Source organism: Sus scrofa, chromosome 6 (assembly GCF_000003025.6).
Source record: "Sus scrofa isolate TJ Tabasco breed Duroc chromosome 6, Sscrofa11.1, whole genome shotgun sequence".
NCBI lineage: Eukaryota > Metazoa > Chordata > Mammalia > Artiodactyla > Suidae > Sus > Sus scrofa.
The window spans coordinates 135,389,142-135,412,179 of record NC_010448.4 but is presented as its reverse complement, the minus strand read 5'-3'; the positions used below and the strand labels follow the sequence as shown (position 1 = coordinate 135,412,179).

Sequence of the window (23,038 nt, the reverse complement as noted above, 5' to 3'; positions counted from 1 at the left end):
TCGATTGTATTGTCTTAGGAAGAGTTGATGATAATGTTAGCTAGTATCAGATCTTCAATATAATGTATTTTCACAGTTGGAAGCTTATTTTAAGAACTATATTTAAACAGTCACTCAGTCAAACAACAAAATAATAGTATAGACTAAATCAAGACTTGACTCTGGGAATTCCTGTTGTGGTACAGTGAAACAAGCACAACTATGTCCGAGGAGTGGGTTCGATCCCTCCTCGCTCAGTGGGTTGGGGATCGGCATTGCTGTGAGCTGTGGTATAGATCACAGATGTGGCTCGGATCCTGCCTTGCTGTGGCTTGGTGTAGGCTGGCAGCTGTAGCTCTGATTCGACCCTAGCCTGGAACTTGCATATTCTGCAGGTGTGGCCCTAAAAAGCAAAAAAACAAACAAACCAACAACAACAAAAAACTTGACTCGGAATCTCTCGTTAGATTGCTCACTTCTTATTAGTGTAAATTATTTATGTAGAGTTTAATTGAAGCTCCAGTTCCTCCTGAGAATTTTCTCTACTGGTAGGTGTACATATATCCCGTTGTTTTGGCAGTGATCCAAAACTTTAATATCTAAGAATTTCCACTCCAGAGGTTTTTCACTGGGCGCAGCAGAAATGAATCTGACTAGTATCTATGAGGATGCGGGTTCAATCCCTGACCCCACTCATTGGTTAAGGATGGCGTTGCTGTGAGTTGTGTGTAGGTCGCAGATGTGGCTCGGATCCCTCATTGCTGTGACTGTGGTGTAGGCCAGCAGCTGCAGCTGATTTGACCCTAGCCTGGAATTCATATGTCCAGGTGCGGCCTAAAAACAAAACAAAAGAATTTCCACCTTAAGTAATTTTTTAAACTGTCGGGTTTTTTAAACCTCAAAAACACTTTGCTTTTGCATAATGTATTTTTCTTAAAATTATGAGGGGAGAGGTTCCTCAGTGGCCTGGCAGTTAAGGATCTGGTATTGTCACTGCTGTGACTCAGGTTCAGTCCTGGCCTAGGAATTTTATATGTTGCAGGTTAGCAAAAATTTTTATTGTGTGTGTGCATGTGTGTAATATGGAAATATTACTTAAAGCAGACAGTATGTAATGTCAATATGTCATTGTTGTTTACCTTTTTTGTTTTTTGCTTCTAGACTAATAGATTTTGGATAAGGTTGATAGAATACATACAGTTAAAATTTTAAAGTACAAATAAACTCTGGATGACTGGTTTTAAGTTCTAACATTTAGTTGTGGGACTTGGGGCAATTCTTGCTAATAAAGTCTCTGTTTATCTGTAAATGTGGATTGATAATAGCACCTGCTTTTTGAATGTCAAAGAAATGAGATAATCAGTTAAAGATTTAGCACAGCACTGGGTGCATATGAAGTGCCAGAAACTACACCATGGAGAAACACTTCTGGAACAGTAGAGAAAATCTACCAAGATCTCTGCGAAACAATGAAACACTGGCAAATTGTCCAAATTGTCTAAACACTTGTAAAAATTCAAGGAGCTTGGCTCCTTGAAAGAAATGGCTTAAGAACAGTGAACTTTGTAAATTTTTAGCTCGTTCTATTTCCCATCCCTCTCTCCACAGTAGTCTTGAAAAACAGCAGTTAGAGTATGTAACTGAAAATCAGGGGCCCACAGCCACTAGAAACTTAATGGCTTTGGAGCTTCCCAAGTGTCATCACTAGAAATTGTCGCTATTTGACCTGTATGGCAGTTCCTTACAAAGCCATTTCGGGACTTGTTTTGTTTGACCTGACTTGCTCTGTGCAAAATTCTATCCCTAGGGTTTGTTGAAAATAATCAGTTAATTTTTTTTTACCATTGCAGCTTCCCGAGGTTGTGATACCCTGCAGTAACAAAGGCTGACCAAAAACTTAAAAAGAAAAATCAGCAACGAGATATTTATAAGGAGCTTTGAAAAGTTCCATTATATCATGAAATCTAGAAGGCCACAACATGTGCAGGGCTATGCATATGTCCAGCAAAGACGTCCTAACCTCACTCTGACCAACCTTGATGTTCTACACTCAAAAGTTTAGGCAGCCAGAGAAGAAAAATTAATTGGCATTTATCAAAAGTAGAAGCTTTTGTGCTTCAAAGGACACCAACAAGAAATGAAAGACAATAGAAGGAGAGAAAATATCTGTAAATGATGTATCTGATAAAGCTTATATCACAATATATAAAGAAACCGATACAATCCAATAATAAATGAAAAATAACCCAATAAAAATAGGCCAAGGATTTGATAGACTTCCAAGAAGATATACATGGGCCAATAAGGAGATGAAAGATGTTCACATTATTATTCATTAGAGAAATTTAAACTACTTTATACCACTAAGGTGGCTATAATAAAAAGATGGATAATAACAGTTGTTGACAGGGATGTGGAAACATTTAATTATGATACATTGCTAGTGGGGATGCAAAACCATGCAGCCCCTTTGCAAAAGAATTTCCTTCGAAAAGTTTAAAGTTACCATCTGACACTTCTAGTTTGGGTATATCTCAAGGGAATTAAAACATAAAAACGTGTAACACAAATGTTCAAAGCAGCCTTGTTCATGGTAGTCAAAAAGAAACAATGCACATGTCTATCATTAGGAATGGATAACCAAATGTGGTATATCCATACAATTCAGCACAAAAGAATGAAGTACTGATCGTATGCCACATTATAGATGAACCTTGGAAATATCATGCTTTGAAAAAAGCCAAAGACAAAGGCCTCATATTTGTTTGATACATTTAAGAAGTTTCCAGAGTAGAACTCCATAGAAACTGGAAGATTATTGGTTTTACAGGGCCTAGAGAAGGGGAGATGAGGAGTGACTGCTAACGCGGCAGAGGGTTTCTTATTGGCATAGTAAAAATGTTTCTGAAAATTAGAAAGTTGGGGCTGATTGCACAACCCAGTGAATATACTAAAAAAAAAAAAAAAACCCCAGTGAATTGTCTACTTAAATGGGTGAATTTTATGGGTATGTGAATTAATATCTCAATAAAGCTGTTATTAAAAGCAAACAGTCCCCTACAGTGTTCCATTTAAATGGGTCACCTGGTATTGGAAAATAAAATCACTCCAGAGTTTTCCTGCCTCACTGGCAACTCTATAGTGTTTGCAGTTGTTTTTTAAAGAACTGTCAGAAGGCTGGAATTGCCATTTGTAGAGTTGTTTTCCTAGCCAGAGGTGCATGACTACTTTTCAGTTATACAAAAAGTTTAGTCAAAGCTACAATATAAGGAAAATTGCCTAGAATTAGCCAAACTGAGATTATTCACTGTTTTTATAGAAAGTCTTACTTCATTTACAATCATACTTTTTAAGCCTTCTTTGGATGATGAAGTCCTCTTTTTTTTTTTTTTTTCATTGCTTCATCATCAGTATATTTCTTTGGTGCTTTTCTGTGCACCCCTTTGAATTAAATAGTTGAATTCCAAATGAACTAAGCTTGTTATGAAAGTGTTTACTATTTTTTACAACTGAATTTTGAAATAGAATGAGTTCAAGATCTTACTAGCTGTAAAATTTTATTGAATTACTTTCACATTTTTGATCAAGTTGAGTAATATCTTAATATTAGCAAGATCCTGTTGTCTATTTTTTTAGTTTTTCATTTTGCATCAGTGTAGTCGGTTTTAACCCCGCTCTGTTCTTAGCTTGCAGAACACAAAGAAGTACGGCATACTTACAGTCTGGAGTCTCTTGCCACTGTCCTTTTTACGAGGAAGCCATGCATTTAGTTGAAGAAGGAAAAATTTACTCAAGAGTGCTTAGGTACTATGCTTATGTTTATGAAAACTACTAAGATGCTATTGCTATGTTTGATATTTATTAAAAATGTTTATGAGAATAAGGGAAATATGTTTTTAGGCTCAAAAAAATTTTTTACATGCTTTGTCAGTATTGAAAAGACGTGACGTGTTTTTTTATTAAAGGTCCTGAGGTTAAGCCTTATTTGAGTCCAAATTTTACAGTAGGCTGATCTTAAATGCACTTTAACAGTTGTCTCCTGTTTATTACTTAGAACTGAAATGTTGGAGTGCCTAGGAGACAGTGATTTTCTTGCCAAACTTCACTGTATTCGACAGGCTTTTCAGGTATTTTTTTTTTTAACATTAAAGTGACTTCACTCAGCCACTCATCCCCACCCTCATGCTGTAGAATCCAGCTGCATATAAACAGAATGCTCTTATGCTCTTTGTTATCCTTCCTAATGGCCAAATAAGTCCACTAAGTTATTTTCCTGCCTGCTGTCTCTCTTCATTGTCATCCTCTCCTATAACTTCCCATATCTATCACATTTTGTCAGGATAGGATATTTTGATGCTAGAGATGTATGTGTACAAATGGCTACTTAAAATATAAATCCTCTTTTATTATCTTTAGTTTGTGTTCTAGCGCATTTTTCATTTGAATTATTTGTGAAATCATTGATTCCTAAAATGAAAAGGCTATGTAATAAAATGTCTTTATTGTTGATGTTTTGAGCTATATATAATATTTATTTTGATTTTCTAATATTAATTGAATAGAATTTAAATTCAGATTTATCTTCCTTTAATCTTTTTTTTATCATAGGTTCAAGAGCTCTGTGTCCATTCGAGTTAATTATAGTCTCTTTTTTTCTTTGTTTGGCTGGATTTTTTTTTCAGGTAATTCTTTCAGAATCAGCCAACAGGATCTTCCTTGCTGAAAGTGGGAGGAAAATTTATCAGCGTTAATTGTAAAAGCACGAAAGGTAAACTTTTCTGTTGGCAAGTTTTTTTATTGTTGTTTCAGTGGAACCCAAGGTTAAAATACATTAAATTTGAATAGAATAAAATTGTTTATTTCTTTGTTTTGCTTTGCTTTTTTAGCTGCAACCTGGCAGTCATATGGAAGTTCCCAGGCTAGGAGTCGAATTGGGCAGCACTGCAGGCCTATACCACATTCATGCATGCAGGATCCGAGGCTGCATCTGTGATTACACCACAGCTCATGGCAGCGCTGGATTACCTTGCACCCGCACTGAATTTGAGGCCATAGGGTATTAAACCTCATCCCTCATGCATTGACACTAGTCCAGGTATTTTTAACCCGCTGAGCCATAGGCCATAGGAGATACCAGTAGCTGCAGCTCCAGTTAAACCCCTAGCCTGGGAACTTCCATGTGCTGCAGGTGCAGCCCTAAAAAATAAAGACAAAAAATAAAAATAAAACAAAAAATAGATAACCAAAGAGCATTGATTTCTACTTGGGTTGATTTATTTTCTGTGTATAAAGTTCACACTGTTTTTGGTCAAGTTGAGAAAATTATTCCCAATTTGCTATACAATATGTGAACATAATGGTGAGAGTTATCATTAGATCTGCTACTAGGCCACCACTGTTTTATTTCTGATACCTCTTCTCTTACGTCCTTCAATCCCGTTCAGTAAGAAGTTTCCAGGAACTAGTGTAGCTCTCAGAAATCTGGAAATACAAACTGAGCTTCCTCTTACTTATCATGGGACTGAATGAGGCAGAAGCAATGGCAAGAACCTTAAGATTGTAAGGAACCATTTTCCTTTATGTGTAGAATGTGTCTGGATGATGAAAAAAAACCTCAAAACAGGCTTTCCTTAAGCATATTGACACGAGGGTTTTCAGACTCTCTCCCTTTAAACCTTAGTTCCACGTCTGTATAATAGAATTATGTTTATGGTACCCTATTTTAGAGTGTTCTTATGATGATTAAAGGAAAGTATAATTTTAAAGTGTAAAATAAATATAGGGTGATATTGCAGTTCCCTTCGTGGCTCAGCAGTTGGTTAATGAACCCAACTAGGATCCATGAGTTATTCGGGTTCCATCCTTGGCCTCGCTCAGTGGGTTAAGGATCTGGTGTTGCTGTGAGCTGTGGTGTAGGTCACAGATGAGGCTTGGATCCCGAGTTGCTGTAGCTGTCGATAGACCAGAGGCTACCAGCTCTGATTGGTCCCCTAAACCTGGGAACCTCCATATGCTGTGAGTGGCAGCCCTAAATAGCAAAAAAAAAAAAAAATATAATATTATATATATATATAATATATATATATATACAACAACACATACATACATACACATACACACGGTGATGTTAATTACTTGCAATCACAATGTAAATCTTATGTTGCTTTTCTTGGCCTTTCAAAGAAAACCACTGATTTGAACTAGAGTTTCTCCAAAAGGAATAGAACTGCATCGAAAGTATCACACAGTATCTGCTGTCCTGAGTTTTCATTTCAAGGACTGACCTAAATAGGCATACATGTTTGAGTAGTAAGCAGTTTGCTTATGACATTTGACTTATATTTTCTTAGTCTTCTTTAAAATGTTGGACCAACAAAATATTAAATGAATATGGCATACCTAATGGAATGGTTACTAATAGAATGAAAATTTAACAAACATGCTTAAAAGTAACTTATTTACTCTGTAGGCTTGAGCCTTGTTAAAAGTTGAGTTTAGCACTAAAGTATGTTTTCTTCTGCAGAATCCAAGAAGTTTGAAGATGTTTTTGATGAAATGATCTATTTTTTAGAGCAGACTGATCACTGGGATAGTACTGAAATGGAACTTGCTGCTAGAGGAGTAAGTTTGCATTTTTATAATATTCTGTTTAGTTATTTACACATAATATTTACATAATTTGAGGCCACTGTTTCCTTGTCTTTGTTTAATGACAGTAAAACCAGTTTGTGGTGGTGGTTATGACAAAGTCATGAACAATAGCAACCATATTCTTTTACTTTGGGGCAGCAGTTGAAAGTAATATTTTTTAGAAAGCCCGTCATTCATTCCTTTCTTCCTTCTTTCTTCTAAAAGTCAAAGAACAGGTGCTAGCAGGATGGTAATGGTAGCCTGTGCAAGGATGGTTTCAGATTGGACAATAGTAGCTCAGTGGGGCCAGGGGATTGGCTATATACACAGGATCAAACAAATAATTAAATATGTTGAGAACAGTCAGAGCCAAATTTCTCGCTGTCAGAAGGGAAGTATAAAAAGCCAGGATTAGAACTGGAGCTGTCAGTGTGAATTCATAGTTTACAATTTAGATAGATAGATAGGTACAAGAAAAAATATAAGGGTTTTCATATTCGTAAACATACATAAACTTCCTAGCTCTATTCACTGAGAGGGCCTGGGAACAGCAACACCTCAAAAGAAAAATTATTCCAGGGAGTTCCCATTGTGATTCAGTGGGTTAAGAACCCAGCGTAGTCTCTGTGAGGATGCAGGTTAGATACTTGGTCTTGCTCAGTGGGTTAAGGATCCAGTGTTGCTGTGAGCTGTGGCTTAGGCTGCACATTTGGCTTTGATTTGACCGCTAGCCCGGGAACTTCCATATGCTGCAGGTGCAGCTATAGAAAGGAAAAGAAAAAGAAAAAAACTATTCCTTAGAACATAGATCTTGGCTTCCAAGTACCACTGTCTTCTAGAAGGAAATAGGACTCCTTGGAAAATGGCTGATTCCAGCACTGAGATAGGGAAAGTGCATAATGAGCCTGGAATATTTTGTTGTAATAGAAGCTTAAAGAATGAATTTGCAAGCGGCTGAAAAGCTTTCTAGGCAGAGAAAACAGTTGATGCCAAAACATAGAGGCATTGTCTTTCCTTGTCTGGTGCTCCCTCACTCAGTGAAGAGACCAGTATGCATTCAGTTGTACCGGCCCGAACCCTGGGACTCATCCTTTACACCTCCTTGGTCCAAACTGACTTGATCATATTTTGTCTAAGCTTTGCCAGTTTAATTCCCAAATACCTTTCAGTTTCTTTACCTTTTCTTTTTCCTTTCTTCCTTCCTTCCTTTCTTTTGCTTTTTAGGCTGCATGTGTGGCATATGGAAGTTCCCAAGCTGGGGGTCGAATTGGAGCTACAGCTGCCAGCCTACCCCACAGCCACAGCAACTTGGGATCCAGGCTGCATCTGTGACCGACCTACATCACAGCTCATGGCAACACTGGATCCCTGACCCACTGAGCGAGGCCAGGGATCGAACCCGCAACCTCATGGATACTAGTCGAATCATTTCTACTGCACCACAACGGGAACTCCTCTTCACCTTTTCTCATATGCCGGTCCCATCGAAGTCTAAGTAACTCTTGTGCTTCCCTGGACTTCCTCAGGGCTTTTACATTCCCTGATTCCTTGACTGTTCCTCCTCTCCCTGCATCATTCTTGCTTCTCTGTTCTGCACTCCACATTGCTACCAAAACAGTCTTTAAAACATACCAATCAGAATACTACTCAGCCATAAAAAAGAATGAAATCTTGCCATTTGTGATGACATGGATGGACCTAGAGGGTATTATGTTAAGTGAGATGTCAGAGAAGGACATGCTGCACGATTTCACTTACATGTGAAACCTAAAAAACCAAGCAAATGAATAAACATAACTAAACGGACACAGAGTCATGGATACAGAGAACAGGCAGATGGTCAACAGAGGGGAGGGAGGCAGGGGGAGGAAAAAAGTAAGTGAGAGAGATTGAGGTATGAACTTTCAGGTATCCAATAAATGAGCCACAGGTATGAAATGCACAGTGTGGGGAATATAGTCAATAATGATGTAATGTCTTTGTATGGTGACAGATATAACTATACTTGCATTGATCATTTTGAAATGTATGAAAATATCAAATCACTGTGTTATATACCAGGAACTAACACAGCGTAGGTCAATTGTACTTCAAAAACAAACAAACAAATTCACAGAAAAAGAGATCAGATTTGTGGTTACCAGAGGGAACAGAGGGTCAAGGGAGGGGGAAATTAGATGAAGGTGGTCAAAAAATGCTCACAGAGGGAGTTCCCGTCGTGGCGCAGTGGTTAACGAATCCAACTAGGAACCATGAGGTTTCGGGTTTGGTCCCTGCCCTTGCTCAATGGGTTAACCATCCGGCGTTGCCATGAGCTGTGGTGTAGGTTGCAGATGCGGCGCGGATCCTGCGTTGCTGTGGCTCTGGCGTAGGCCGGTGGCTACAGCTCCGATTAGACCCCTAGCCTGGGAACCTCCATATGCCGTGGGAGCGGCCCAAGAAATGGCAAAAAGACAAAAAAAAAAAAAAAAAATGCTCACAGACTTCCATTTATAAGATAAATTGGAGTTCCCGCTGTGGCGCAGTGGGTTAGTAATCCACCTTGTCTTTGCGGTGGTGCCGGTATGATCCTTGCCTGATTCGGTGGGTTAAGGATTTGGCACTGCCTCAGCTGTGAGCAGCTTCGATTCAGTCCCTGACCTGGGACCTTCCACGTGCCATGGAGGTGACTGAAAAAGAAAAAAAAAAAATAGAGATATGCTGTACCACATGTTAAAGATAATCAACACTGCTTTGTAATGTATATGAAAGTTGTTCAGAGTTCTCATCACAAGGAAAAATATTTTTTCAAATTATTTAATGTTCCGTCTGTATGAGGTGATGATGTTCGCTAAACTTAAAATTATTTCATGACGTGTGTGAGTCAGATCATGTTGTATATCTTATGCTGTCTATTATATCTCATTAAAACTGGAAGGAGAAATAAAATAATTCACAAGGAACTGAAGCTAAAAATCAGATCCGATCATTCGTCTCCCCTCTACCACTATTCCCAGAATACTGTGGGGATAAATCCAAAGTCACCAATTAACACGGGCCATAAACTCTGTGGGCGCTGGCTCTGTCTCACTGCTGGGTGCTCGCATCTATGCCCTCTGCCGTAGAGAGCTTCAGCACACTTTCAGCGGTCAGCTCTGTCTCAGCACCGCTGGGTTCTCTCTTCCCCTCAAGTCCTTGACAAGGTGCTTCCTGTAGCTGTCTGACCTCACCCCCTGAAAAAAGCCCTCACTGACCTTCAGTCTGAATGAGAAGCTTCATCATAAGTTTTCACAGTACCCTGCACTTTTTCCTTTCTGTGTTTACCACAGTTTTAATCATGTATTTGTGGAATTCTTTATTTCTGTCTGTTTTCCTCACTACACCCTAAGCATCTAGTTTGCTTAGTGTAGAAGCCTGAGCACCTGGTACAGCATATTGCACCATACAGGATATGCATGAATGAAAGAGCAAGGGATTCATGATGTGGTGGTAAAGACAGGCAGGTACACCAGTGACTAAACGACAAAGCAGAGGATGCCAGAAGACCCCTAGACCAGAATGGAGGGGAAGATTAATTTCACCTGATGGGATCTAGGAAGGAACAGCTGTCATGTGAATTATAATTTTGGATGGTTAGTTGTTTTCACAGGTATCTCTCCTCTTCCTCTTTTTCTGTCATAGATGTAATCTGATTCAACTAAAAACATCCTGCTATTGTAATGTATGAAGCCTGGCTCAGACTTTTTTTCAGCTCTGTGTAATGTTAATTGCTGTTTTAACTCATAATTTAATGCAGGTGAAAAATCTAAATTTTTATGATGTTGTCCTGGATTTTATATTAATGGATTCCTTTGAAGATTTAGAAAACCCACCCACTTCCATACAGAATGTAGTAAATAATCGCTGGCTAAACTCCTCCTTCAAAGAAACTGTAAGTGGTGGTTTACCTTCTTAGTGGTAACTGTTTAAATTTGATGAAAACTAGAACTGGGAAGATGAATAAGATTTATATATAATCTGCCTGTAGAACATTATTGGGGAACTGAGCTCATCCTTTGGTACTGGGATCAGATGTATATGATGTATAACATCTTTGTATGAAGTGTCCCTTTTGGCTCTTCTATCGGTCCCTGCCTTGACCTGGAGGACCCAGTGTTTCTTCATATCTAAAACAACAACAACAACAACAATAACAAATTCAGGGTTCATACTAGTTCAGGCCTGACAAAAATTGTCTGTAACTGAAATGGCTCTGAGGCTAAACTGAAATATAGCAGCTTCAGTAGAAAGACAGTATATATGTTTTGGAGGAAAACATGGAGATTCTTGTTCCCAAGTACTATCAAAAATTAGGGCAGAGGAGTTCCCGTCGTGGCGCAGTGGTTAACGAATCCGACTAGGAACCATGAGTTGCGGGTTCGGTCCCTGCCCTTGCTCAGTGGGTTAACGATCCGGCGTTGCCGTGAGCTGTGGTGTAGGTTGCAGATGCGGCGCGGATCCCACGTTGCTGTGGCTCTGGCGTAGGCCAGTGGCTACAGCTCCGATTCGACCCCTAGCCTGGGAACCTCCATATGCCGCGGGAGTGGCCCAAGAAATAGTAAAAAGACCAAAAAAAAAAAAAAAAAAATTAGGGCAGAAAAAGAGTAGGCATACACAAAGATAAAATAGATTTAAACTATATTCTTTACCTTGTTTTTAGTTTCTATTATTTTTCTTACTCATATCTCTAACATTTTTTTTTTTTTTGGGTTGGGCTTAAGTGTGTATCTCGAAGTAGGTGGGATTCATGATGAAGTTCGAATGCTTTTTAAAAATGTTCCAATTAGCTATTTCACAATTATTTTGGAAATTCCTGATACTGCATTTTAAAGCATTTTTAATAAATCCACTTTTCCCTCAAAGTGTGTTTTAACCATAAGGGTTACATATCCCCCATTTCTATAACTGATTTGGGGTAGTGACCTTGATCAAAGTTGGGTCATGCCAGAGCAGGGTCAGATTTCTTCAAGATCCACCTGGGTATTTTTGTCCCTGTCATGGTTGTGTTTCTTACTTCTTTGTTTGAATAAAGCTGTTGGCCCTACTCACAACTATTTCCAGCAATACTATTCTTGAAGAAAAGAATTACTTGTATTATAATTACCAAGTTCATTGGCTACCAGGTTCCTTGGCCCCAAGCCCAGCCTTTTTCTTTTAGTGGCTATTTAATTTAAAAATTTATAAATACTTTTTTTTATATTTACAAACGATAGAAGGAACATGGACTAGTTCTTTTTAGGAGTTAATGTTTTAAACACTTTAGAACTTTGAACTTCTAATAAAAGTCTCTTCTAAATGGAAAGTTTATATAGTTAATAGATTTAAATCTTGCTTTTTCTCCTCTGTAAATGTTTAGGCCGTGGCTTCAAGTTGTTGGTCAGTATTGAAACAGAAAAGGCAACAGATGAAGGTAAAATTCATTATATCTTGCACTTTTTTGTAAAGTAATTTGAGGCTCCTGTAAAAGAAACATCTAAGTCAGTTCTTGGCTGGGGATGGCAGCTCGAAAGCACTGTCCCTCAGGCTGATGAGTGACCTTTTAGAACTGGCTTGGCTTCTCTGTTTGCGAAGTCCTTCTCCCTCTTCCTGAACATTCTCTATAGCTCAGTGTAGCCAGTATGGAGGCGTGCAGGGAAGTGGGCTAGAGTTAGAAACAGCTCTAACTGGGGCTGTCGTTTTTTGTTTTTCACTTAGTGATATTGTAAGATTTAAAAATGATTTAATATGGTATATTCCACTTCATGTAATCCAATTGGGAAATGATGATTTGATTCTTATAGCTGCTTTATTCAGCTGAGAGCACCTACCAGAAACATCTCCTGCCCCATGCTCCACACCCTCCACCCCTCTTACCCACTGCGTGCTGCTGTCACCAGGCACTCCTGTGCTAATGGGATAACTCGGAGTGAGACTGCCTAGTTTCAGATGTCACTCACCAGCCATGACCTCAGGCAGGTTGCTTAACCTCTCTCTGCCTTAAGTTTCCTCATCTCTAAAAAAGAGCAGAGTATCTGCCTCATGGGTTTTTTTTAAGGATTATATGTAAAGTGCTAAGAATAGTGCTTGGCATAGTGCATCATGTAAGAGTTGGTTATTTTTATGTTATTATTACTTGCCCACTGACCTGTAGCATTTTATCTTATCCACATTTGTAAGCCTGATCCTTATAACTTTGAAACAAGCGCATTGCCAAGTGTGAGAAGCATAATCCTCACAGCATCTGCAGCAAGTGCTTGTCAAAAACAACTGTGGAGGAGTTCCCTTGTGGCATAGCAGGTTAAGTATCTGGTGTTGTCACTGCAGTGGCTTGGGTTGCTGCTGTGGTGTGGTATTGATCCCTGGCCCAGGAACTATTAATTGCCCTGGGCACAACCAAAATAAAAAAATTTTCTTAAATAATTCTGGACACCATGTAGTTGAGTAACTCTTGTATAAAAGATGTTGTACAACGAAGTATTGTGCAACATGGGGAATATGGCCAATATTTTGTAATATCTGTAAATGAAGTGTAACCTTTAAAAATTGTATTAAAAATGATTCCAGGGAGTTTCCATTGTGGCATAGCAAATTAAGAACCTGGCATAATATCCATAAGGATGCAGGTTTGATCCTGGCCCTGCTCGTGCATTAGGGATCTGGTGTTGCCCTGAGCTGTGGCTTAGGTTTGCAGACGCGGCTCAGATCTGACATTGCAGCTATGGCGTAGGCCACTTCATAGCACAAATCTCATACCTTAGAGTAGTCTTCTTTCTATATCTATAGAAAGAAGAAACTGGGAAACTCTTTCCTGTACTGGGAATGCCATACTCCATCCCCTGTACTTAAATAAATCTTACCTACTATTGAGTTCAGCTCACACTGCTCCTTGATGAAGCATGACCCTTCTGCTTTGGCCTATGCTAACTTATCTGTCTGAATTCCTAACATAGTTAATATATATAGTTAACTAGGTATAGGATTTAGAATTTTAATACATGCAGAACATCTCTTAGACTACAATTAGTGTATCCCTGGTAACTTGTTTGCCTTCACTACCTAGCCATTACGTGGGAATTAGGACAGGTTTTTTGTTGTGTTTTTTTAGGGCCACACCCATGGCATATGGAGGTTCCCAGGCTATGGGTCTAATCAGAGTTACAATTGCCAACCTACGCCACAGCCACAGCAGCGCCAGATCCGAGCTGCATCTGCGACCTACACCATACTCATAGCAACGCCAGATCCTTAACCCAATGAGTGGGGCCAGGGATTGAACCCACAACCTCATGGTTCCTAGTCAGATTCATTTCCATTGCACCACGACAGGGACTCCTAGGACAGATTTTTTTAACCCCTCTGATGTCTCACTTTTTACATGTTAAACTGATGTTAACACAGCCTACTTTTAAGGAACATGTTATTAAATTAAGTAGAACTGGAATATAGTGGGTATTATCTGGAATATAATAGGTATACATTAAATGGTAACTGCTGCTGTATTTTCAAATTGAAGTTTAAAAGGTATCTTGGAGGCCTGTAAAATAGAAAATAACCCCTCAAAGAAGCTGAATCTTAATGCATACTTATCCCTTGTAGATGCTGTATGATGAGACCCACAGAATGTTATTTAACAAGGGAAATTTAGAAAGTTAATAAACTTCCAGAGTTTCTTAAATCACAACAGTAGGTACTACCATTTCACAAGGAGGGGCATTACATAATTAAATGCTTCAATAATATCTGGTTCCTTAACTAAAAGTTAGACTTCTAGTAAGCATATTTTTTGCTTAATCATTTAAAATCCATTTTAGTCTTTTTCAAACAATCTGATTGATTGAGTAGAATTTCTTAAATTCTACTGAACTAGTTGAAACCATGGTAGATCTCATTAATCCTAAAAATTATACTACTGAGAAACATTGTAGCATTCTTGTTATTGCTTAGTTATAGCACTGATGTGATTTTTTTTTTTATGAGGTAAAAATGCCTTTAAGAATAATTTTTTAGGAGTTCCCGTCGTGGCGCAGCAGAAACGAATCCAACTAGGAACCGTGAGGTTTCAGGTTTGATCCCTGGCTTCACTCAGTGGGTTAAGGATCCAGCGTTGCTGTGAGCTGTGGTGTTGGTCGCAGACGTGGCTCAGATCTGGCATTGGTGTGGCTGTGGTGTAGGCTGGCAGCTACAGCTCTGATTAGACCCCTAGCCTGGGAACCTCCATATGCTGTGGGTGTGGCCCTGAAAAGACAAAAAAGAATAGAAATGTTTTCAGCACATTGAATGTTGGCTAGGATATGAAATCTACATAAAGCATTCTGTGGCTCTGAAAGTTACTTGTAGGTTTATTAACTGTCTTACTAGGCTGGATAATTATTGACCTTTGGTCTGTCTTCAAAAAAAAGCTGGTCATATGATAAATAGCATGCAAATGCAAGAAAGTAAAAATAGGAGTTCCCGTTGTGGTGCAGTAGAAGCAAATCCGACCAGTATCCATGAGGATGCAGGTTCGATCCCTGGCCTTGCTCAGTGGGTCAGGGATCCAGCTTTGCTATAAGCTGTGGCATAGCTCACAGACACGGCTTGGATCTGTCATTGCTGTGGCTGTGGTGTAGGCCAGCAGCCATAGCTCCGATTCAACCCCTAGCCTGAGAACTTCCATATGCTGTGGGTGCAGACCTGAAACGCAAAAAAAAAAAAAAAAAAGAAGAAGAAGGGAAAAATAACTTGATTCTCCTTTATTTCCCAACAGATCCCAGATGGATTTTTTGCCCATTTTTATGCCATTTGTGAGCACATCAGCCCAGTCCTAGCCTGGGGCTTTTTGGGTCCTAGAAATTCTCTGTATGATTTGTGTTGCTTCTTTAAGGTATTTCCAGTTATCGAATCATTTCTTTTTTCTAAATTGTAAAATGAATAAGATTTTATTCTGTTTATTTTTGCCTTTGTAGAAGAAAGAAGCTTATCTAATGTTGTAAAGTTAGGAAAGTCACCAGGTGCCAGTGGAACCTCCTTAAGTAGTTTTGGTGCTTTATCCTGGAGAAGATTCAGCAAGTCTGTCCACCTTAATCAGCTCCTTCTGTAATGGATACATGTTCTCATATGTGTTATAATGTTAAACAAGTTGCTATAGACCGTTCTTCATGCCCGGACACTTTTTGAAATTTATAAAACAAGTAATATCTGTCTCTATTGCACATGTGGCAATTTAGAAATAAGTTATGGGGCAAGGTAATAGGAATGATAAAATCCCAGCTGTGAGAAATAAGATGGAAGTTTAAAAATGGTGTCTCATTGTCAGCAGTTTAAGTTTACCCAGATACAAGTTGTAACTCATTGCCGAATTTTCTGCCTGGCACAGTGCCAAGAAAAGTCTCACTGTTTAATAGTCCTGAATTTAGGCTGAGTTTCAAGGAGCACAGAAAATAAACATAATCAAATGTGAACTAGAAAGTTTTTGATGTTGAAAGTTTAGATGTTTCACTATACCCTTCATTAAAAAATTAAATTATTTTATTTATGTGCTGTTAATGTAGTATTTATGTAAATGGCTTGGGAAGTGTTTATTTTACTGTCATTGAAAATTCATTAGTTTTAGATGAGTTTACCTCTCAAATGAAAGGTTAAGTGGGAAAAGTTTGGACTGGGAATGAAGTCTGCCATTAATGAGCAGTCTGACTATGGGCAAATCAAGCTTTGTCCTCCTTTAAATCATCTGTAAAATGAAGGACTTGACAGTTTGATTGCCAGTGACCCTTCCAGATATAAAACCTAGTGAAATCTATGAAGTGCCTTCTTAGTATTTCTTAACATTTGACTTCTCTAGGATAGAAATTAAATATTTCTAGTTTTTGTTCTTTGGAATTACTTTTTTTTTTCCTATCATGACGTAACATCCTGAGGCTTACTACTTAGTAGTATACAACTTGCTAAGTTTCAGCATAAGCATTAAGTTACTGAAATGAAATATCCTTCACGATCTTCCACTTGAGACCTGAAATTACTTTTATTTTTTTGTGTCTTAACTTTTTTTTTACAGAAATATATGCATTTGAAATTTGTAAGTTACAATTATTGGAAATAGTTTACCCTTCTATAGTAAAGTAGTGATAGTGCTGAGGTAACACTGGAAACTTCAATTAGTGGGAAAGGACTAATAGCCCCTTGCATTTATACAGTGCTTTAGGCGTTTTCCATAGATTTTTTTTTTTTTCTTGATCATTACATCAGACCTGAGGAGTAAAAATGACAAGTAGTTTTATCCCTTATTTTATAGAAAAATAAAATGAGACCCCAAAAATGTTTAATCCTTTTCCAGTAAGATAGGAAGTTAATAGTGGAACCGGCCCCTAATTAAATATCTGGTACCGTAGTAGTAACTATTTCAATGTAATATAATTTTGTTCTAATAAGTGCCAATTTGTTTTGTTCTCATTTTCCAGAACCAAGTTCTTTTCTTTCTCAAAGACATCTTTGATTTTGAGAAGGTGCGCTATTCCAGTATAGAGACTTTGGCCGAAGACCTCATGCAGTTACTCATTCGCCGCACTGAGCTTTTAATGGCCTATCTTGGAGCCGATGCCCTGAGGCATACGAGTAGCTGTATAAGTAGTCATGGTCCTGTTATGCCCAGCAGCCTTTTGGAAGCCAAAGTACAATAAGGACCTTAAAAACCAGACAATTTGTGTGTGCTATGAAATACCTTGAAAGGTAACTATTGATTTCGTACCATGTATTACACAGAACTGGTGGCTATGGACTCAGGGAGGAAAAAAAAAAGAGTCTAGTAAAGAAGGAGTGATTGTACTGTACTTGCACAGCAGTTCTGTCATTGGATCCCTGTGTAGTGTGTCCAAAGCGTCTCCTTACAATCCTTAGGTAATAATCATTGTAAAATGTTGTGTATTTTACAGAACTATTGCGTGAATTGAAACCAGTACTTTGGAGTTAATTGATTTGTCATTTGGAAGCTATATGAAATGTCCAGTTTCATGCTCACAAGCTTTGTTTTTATGCTTTGCACCTCGAAGATACATACTTTAGCCAAGACTTTTATGGCCCACATATGCAAGAATATATTACTCCTAGTGTCAACAAACTTTGCCTGAAAATGTGTTTTTAATTGTAACGTTATTCACTGTTTAATCAGGTTTAGACAGTAGTGGTGTTTAATATGTACTGCTTACATTATTGCTTGTGCATTTGCTTAAGTATTTGAATCAAAGAAATTGTAGTGGCCTAGTATCATTATAAAACATTTAAATGAATTGCCACCGAGAAGATGAAAAGTTATAAGTTTATATTAGATTTATTACAGTTTCCAAAATATATTACTGTTGATCCTGTATGTTACAATAGATAAAATGAAGAAATTTCTGTTATCTTGGTATAGGTTAGAGCATTTTCCTTGAATAAATATTGATGGAAAATATAACATTTATTAACTGATAGATTAAAATTTTTCCCGTGTATTTTGACACTGTCTCCCCAAATCTGAAGGTACTAATGTTGATATAGTACAATAATTTCTTTCTTCTCCTTCTACAAAACTGGCTTTTAGTTATTTCTGCAGAGGAACTTAACACACTGAGAATTTGTCATACCCATATTTTTAAAGTATTCATACTTTGACTCGTAGAGTAAGTTTTAAAGAAGGGTTTTTCCCCCCCTGAATATAGAGTAAAATATTTTTAATGGTATGGAGTATATTTCCTGTCCTTTATGGTGGATATATGAACAAATGGGTTATTCATATGAGTAAGATTTTTCAAAGTATATTAGATACTTCGAGATTTGTATTAATTTTGTGTCTAAATCGTATACCACTTATTTAGAGTGGCTGACTCAGTATATCAATGGATTGGATTTGTTGATTTTGCTCCTAAAGTGAGCTTTATCATTTTAGGAGTGTTACCCAAAAGGATATAAGATATATTTTTTGAAAAATGCATTTTTAGATTAAAGTGCCTAGTTTCTGGTTAATGAATGGAAAATGAAAAGTGAAGAAAGAGGCATAATCTTTTAAGGTTTTAAGTTTATGTGTGTGCCACATTTATGTAATATTAGTTACAAAATAGGAGATTCAGAATCTTTATGTTTGCATGTGCTGTGTTCCATAATGTGTAGGTTATAGCATTAAACAATATGAAATATTACTCTAATATTTTTTGAGTATGTAGCTCCTTGACTTTTTTACATATATTCTTAATTTAACATTTGGCTGTTCATAATTCTTAGTAATGACGGAAGAGTATTTTTTAAAGTATCAAAACTTAAAATTCCATTATGTTAATATTTTCGTTTTTAATTTATATCCTGTGTTTTAGCTTCTTGTTGAGATACCATTGGCCTTGAATGATTCACACACATGCACACATGTGTGCACACACCCAGTCCCATTACTGTGTAAGCAAGGAAGTTATTGCTTATGTTAATTTTCTTGTTTAGGGGGGCTAAATGTTTTAAGCTGCGGTTTTATAAACAAAGCTATAAGTAAACTTAAATCCCTTTTTTATTTGAGGAAGCTATTGTTTGAAATGTATTTTGAGGAATTGCACTATTTAATAATGCTGCTACTACATGAAATAACCCCAGGGAATTTATTTGATCACTTAAGATGAATGGCTTTCCAGAAGGTTTTTTTTACAATTTTTTTCTTCTTTTTCACACTTCACCTTAATAAAAGAGAAATTTCCCTTATTTAAATGGTTGGTTTGTCAGTGCCTGAGTTTGATTAGTTTCTGGTCAGTTCAGAAGCTACTACCTTAGTGAGACGCTTTCTTTGTGGCTTTGGACGAAAGAGATAAGAATGACTAAATAGGAGTTCCCGTTGTGGCTCAGTGGTTAATGAATCTGACTAGGAACCATGAGGTTGCGGGTTCAATCCCTGCCCTTGCTCAGTGGGTTAAGGATCCGGCATTGCCGTGAGCTGTGGTGTAGGTTGCAGACGCGGCTCCGATCCTGCGTTGCTATGGCTCTGGCATAGGCCAGCAGCTACAGCTGTGATTCAACCCCTAGCCTGGGAATCTCCATATGCTGTGAGAGCAGCCCAAGAAATGGCAAAAAGACAAAAAAAAAAAAAAAAAAAAAAAAAAGAATGACTGCATAAACTTGCAGGGTAATAGGTATAGGAAAAAAGCTTTCTACTGTAAGGGAAGAAACTTGACTTTTCTAAAGAAACATCTCTTAAAAATGTTTCTGACTGCTAAAGTACTTCAAATGTATGTACCAATTTAAGTTTGCCTTGAAATTGGGTTGAACAGCTGAAACCATGTTTTAAAAAATTAAAAAGCTAATAAACTAGTAAGCTAGTCTAGAGCCTTTTAGGATAAAACCCTGTTTAACACTTACTCATGGTAGTATTACCAAAAATTGCCTTTGCCACATGAGTCCTGCCATCTGTTTCCCTATCTAAATTATAAGAAGGCCTTGAATTAGTCATGAGAAAATGGATTTTTTCCCTCCTCTGTTCTGGAAGAAAAAAGATAAGTGTTCAGTTGATTTATATTTGATAATTTTTTTTTTCTATTTTGGTTTTTTCACATCTTTGTTCAACCAAAAGTCTAGTTATTTCTTCTTGAAGGCTTACGATATGTTTAATTAAATGTCAAATGAGATTCTTTTTAAAAGAGGAGTCAAGTTTTCCAAACTGTTGCAGTCAGCTCCAGAGAACTTTTCCTCTCTCATAAAGAAGTTTGTTTATTTTTTGTTTGTTTGTTTTTGGCACTTTTGGAAGTTCCTGGGCCAGGGATCAAATCCATGCCATAGCAGTGATAACATCAGATGACTAATCCACTGAGCTACCAGGGAACTCCAAAGTACTTTTTATTTGCATCCATTTATTATGGTTCCATTAATTTATTGAATTACCTGACTTTATAAAAAATATTTTCAAATTTTTTCTTGCCTTAAGATATAACGTTTTCTACTTAAATGATTACCTAAGGAGTGATTCTTTACATTACAAGAGATTTCTTTAGTTTATCATTCCTTTAAACCTATGAGAGAAGAATGCCAAAGTAACATTTAATATACTTCTCTGCGACTTTTCATAATCAGAAATTTTAAATTATATTCACAACATAATTTGCTTTTATTTTAATGTGAACACGTATTAGGAAATTATTTAGAATTTACCTTTCAAAGTGATTATAAGAATTAGGCTGAGTTAAAATCTCTTTTTGTTTGGATTAATCAAATTTAGAAATATCTCTATATGTGAGACTAGGAATTTATGTAATCTGTGAGTAACGGAAATAAGGGTATCCTTTCTTTGTTTCTAATGATTGTTATTGTTTTCTTAGGTTTGAGAACAACTATGTATTAGCTTTACTTGGCTGATGTCGGTAAATGTGTCTATTTCCTAAATGTAAGGACTGCACTTAATAATTTATGTAAACGTGAAACACTACAGTAGCAGAAAAAAATAACATCGGCACTTTAGCCAAAATATGCACTGTAACATGGATGTATTTCTACTACTGCCAAATAAAAAAGCAATGGTACTTCTTGCTGATGTATTGAATATACAATGTTTATATATGTTCGCAAGGTCACACTTGTCTCCTCAGACCTTACCCTGTGGGAGCCTTCGGTTTCCATAAGACCCCATATACAGGCATGGAGAACACAGACAGCTGCAGAAGTATTGAAATCAAGTGTAAAAGTATGTTTTCTTTATATACTAAGAGAGAAAACAGTTTTTTGATACGAATAAACTGGAAGTACTTGTGTTTTGTTTAACCTTTTTTTTTAAGGGCCGCACCTGTGGCACATGGAAGTTCCCAGGCTAGGGATCAAATCAGAGCTGTAGCTGCAGGCCTACGTCAAGCCACAGCAACGTCAGATCCAAGCCGCATCTTCCACCTATGCCTTAGCTTTTTTGCCAATGCCGGATCCTTAACCCACTGAGCGAGGACAGAGATTGAAAGCATCCTCATGGATACCAGTTGAATTTGTAACCCCCTGAGCCATAGCAGGAACTCCTTTAATTAATAATTTAAAGTGTTTCAGTTAAAACTGCCATCAAACACAATGTAAGTTTATCATAGTGATGTACATGCATGCATCCCTATTCAGACATGGCCCTTGTCCACCACTTCTTGGTAAGGGTTCAGATACAAATAGTTGAGGAGAAGGGTTCTGTTTGTTTGTTTTTGTCTTTTTCTAGGGCCGCACCTGAGGCATATGGAGGTTTAATTGGAGCTATAGCTGCCGGCCTATGCCAGAACCACAGCAGCACCAGATCCGAGCCAAATCTGTGACCTACGCCACAGCTCATGGCAACGCCGGATCCTTAACCCACTGAGCGAGGTCAGGGATCGAACCCGCAACCTCATGGTTCCTAGTCTGATTTGTTACCCACTGGGCCACTATGGGAACTCCAGGAGAAGGGTTTTAACTAGATATAAAAATGCTATTCTTTATGTGGAACTTTTCATGAAAAGGTTTATTTTAGAATAATTCAACATGTACTGTATAGATAAATATATTTTTAAACTATTAAACATAAACTTAAGTATGTTACCTAAGCAAAGTGAGTTAAATCTTTTCCTAGCAAGGACAGAGGGATGGAGATGGAATGGGAAACTAGATCTACATCTCAGGGTCATCTTCTGTTTTCTTTGCCATCTGCCATCCTCTTTGTCTCATGCCATCCTCCTTTATTTATTTTGGCTGCGGCTGCAGCATGTGAAGTTTGTTTCCTAGGTCAGGGATCAAACCCACACTGCAGCAGCTACATGAGCCACAGCACTGACAGTGCCAGATCCGCAACCTGCTGAGCCACCAGGGAACGCCTCATGCCATCATCCTCTTTGACCCTGCTATGTGAACTTAATATTTTGCACTTCCAACATATCTCTCTGAATGTTTATGTTTGTTTAAAATACCTCTCTAGGAGTTCCCGTCGTGGCGCAGTGGTTAACGAATCTGACTAGGAACCATGAGGTTGCGGGTTCGGTCCCTGCCCTTCCTCAGTGGGTTAACGATCCGGCGTTGCCGTGAGCTGTGGTGTAGGTTGCAGACGCGGCTCGGATCCTGCGTTGCTGTGGCTCTGGTGTAGGCCGGTGGCTACAGCTCCGATTCAACCCCTAGCCTGGGAACCTCCATATGCCTCGGGAGCGGCCCAAGAAATAGCAACAACAGCAACAACAACAACAACAGACAAAAAGACAAAAGACAAAAAAATAAAATAAAATAAAATACCTCTCTACAGGAGTTCCCATCGTGGCTCAGCGGGTTAAGAACCTGGCATAGTGTCTGTGAAGATGTGAGTTCGATCCCTGGCCTCGCTCAAGCTGCAGTGTAGGTCTCAAATGTGGGCTGTATCCAGCATTGCTGTGGCTGTGGTGTAGGCTCCAATTCAACCCCTGGCCTGGGCTGCAGGTGCATCCCTAAAAAAGAAAAAAAAAATACCTTTCTACAATCATCTATTGTT

General features: G+C 38.0%; 1 protein-coding gene across 1 annotated transcript in view; it reads left to right on the top strand.

Moving 5' to 3' along the window:
- LOC110261401 (mitoguardin 1-like) overlaps positions 1 to 21,110 on the top strand; it is a 23,514-nt gene extending 2,404 nt beyond the window's left edge. Inside the window, exons 2-8 of the mRNA XM_021097616.1 lie at positions 4,034 to 4,106; positions 4,675 to 4,747; positions 6,503 to 6,600; positions 10,385 to 10,519; positions 11,984 to 12,037; positions 15,353 to 15,469; positions 17,043 to 21,110. Coding sequence (XP_020953275.1) covers positions 4,034 to 4,106; positions 4,675 to 4,747; positions 6,503 to 6,600; positions 10,385 to 10,519; positions 11,984 to 12,037; positions 15,353 to 15,469; positions 17,043 to 17,261 — 769 coding nt within the window. The 3' untranslated portion in view covers positions 17,262 to 21,110. The remainder of the gene's footprint in view (positions 1 to 4,033; positions 4,107 to 4,674; positions 4,748 to 6,502; positions 6,601 to 10,384; positions 10,520 to 11,983; positions 12,038 to 15,352; positions 15,470 to 17,042) is intronic.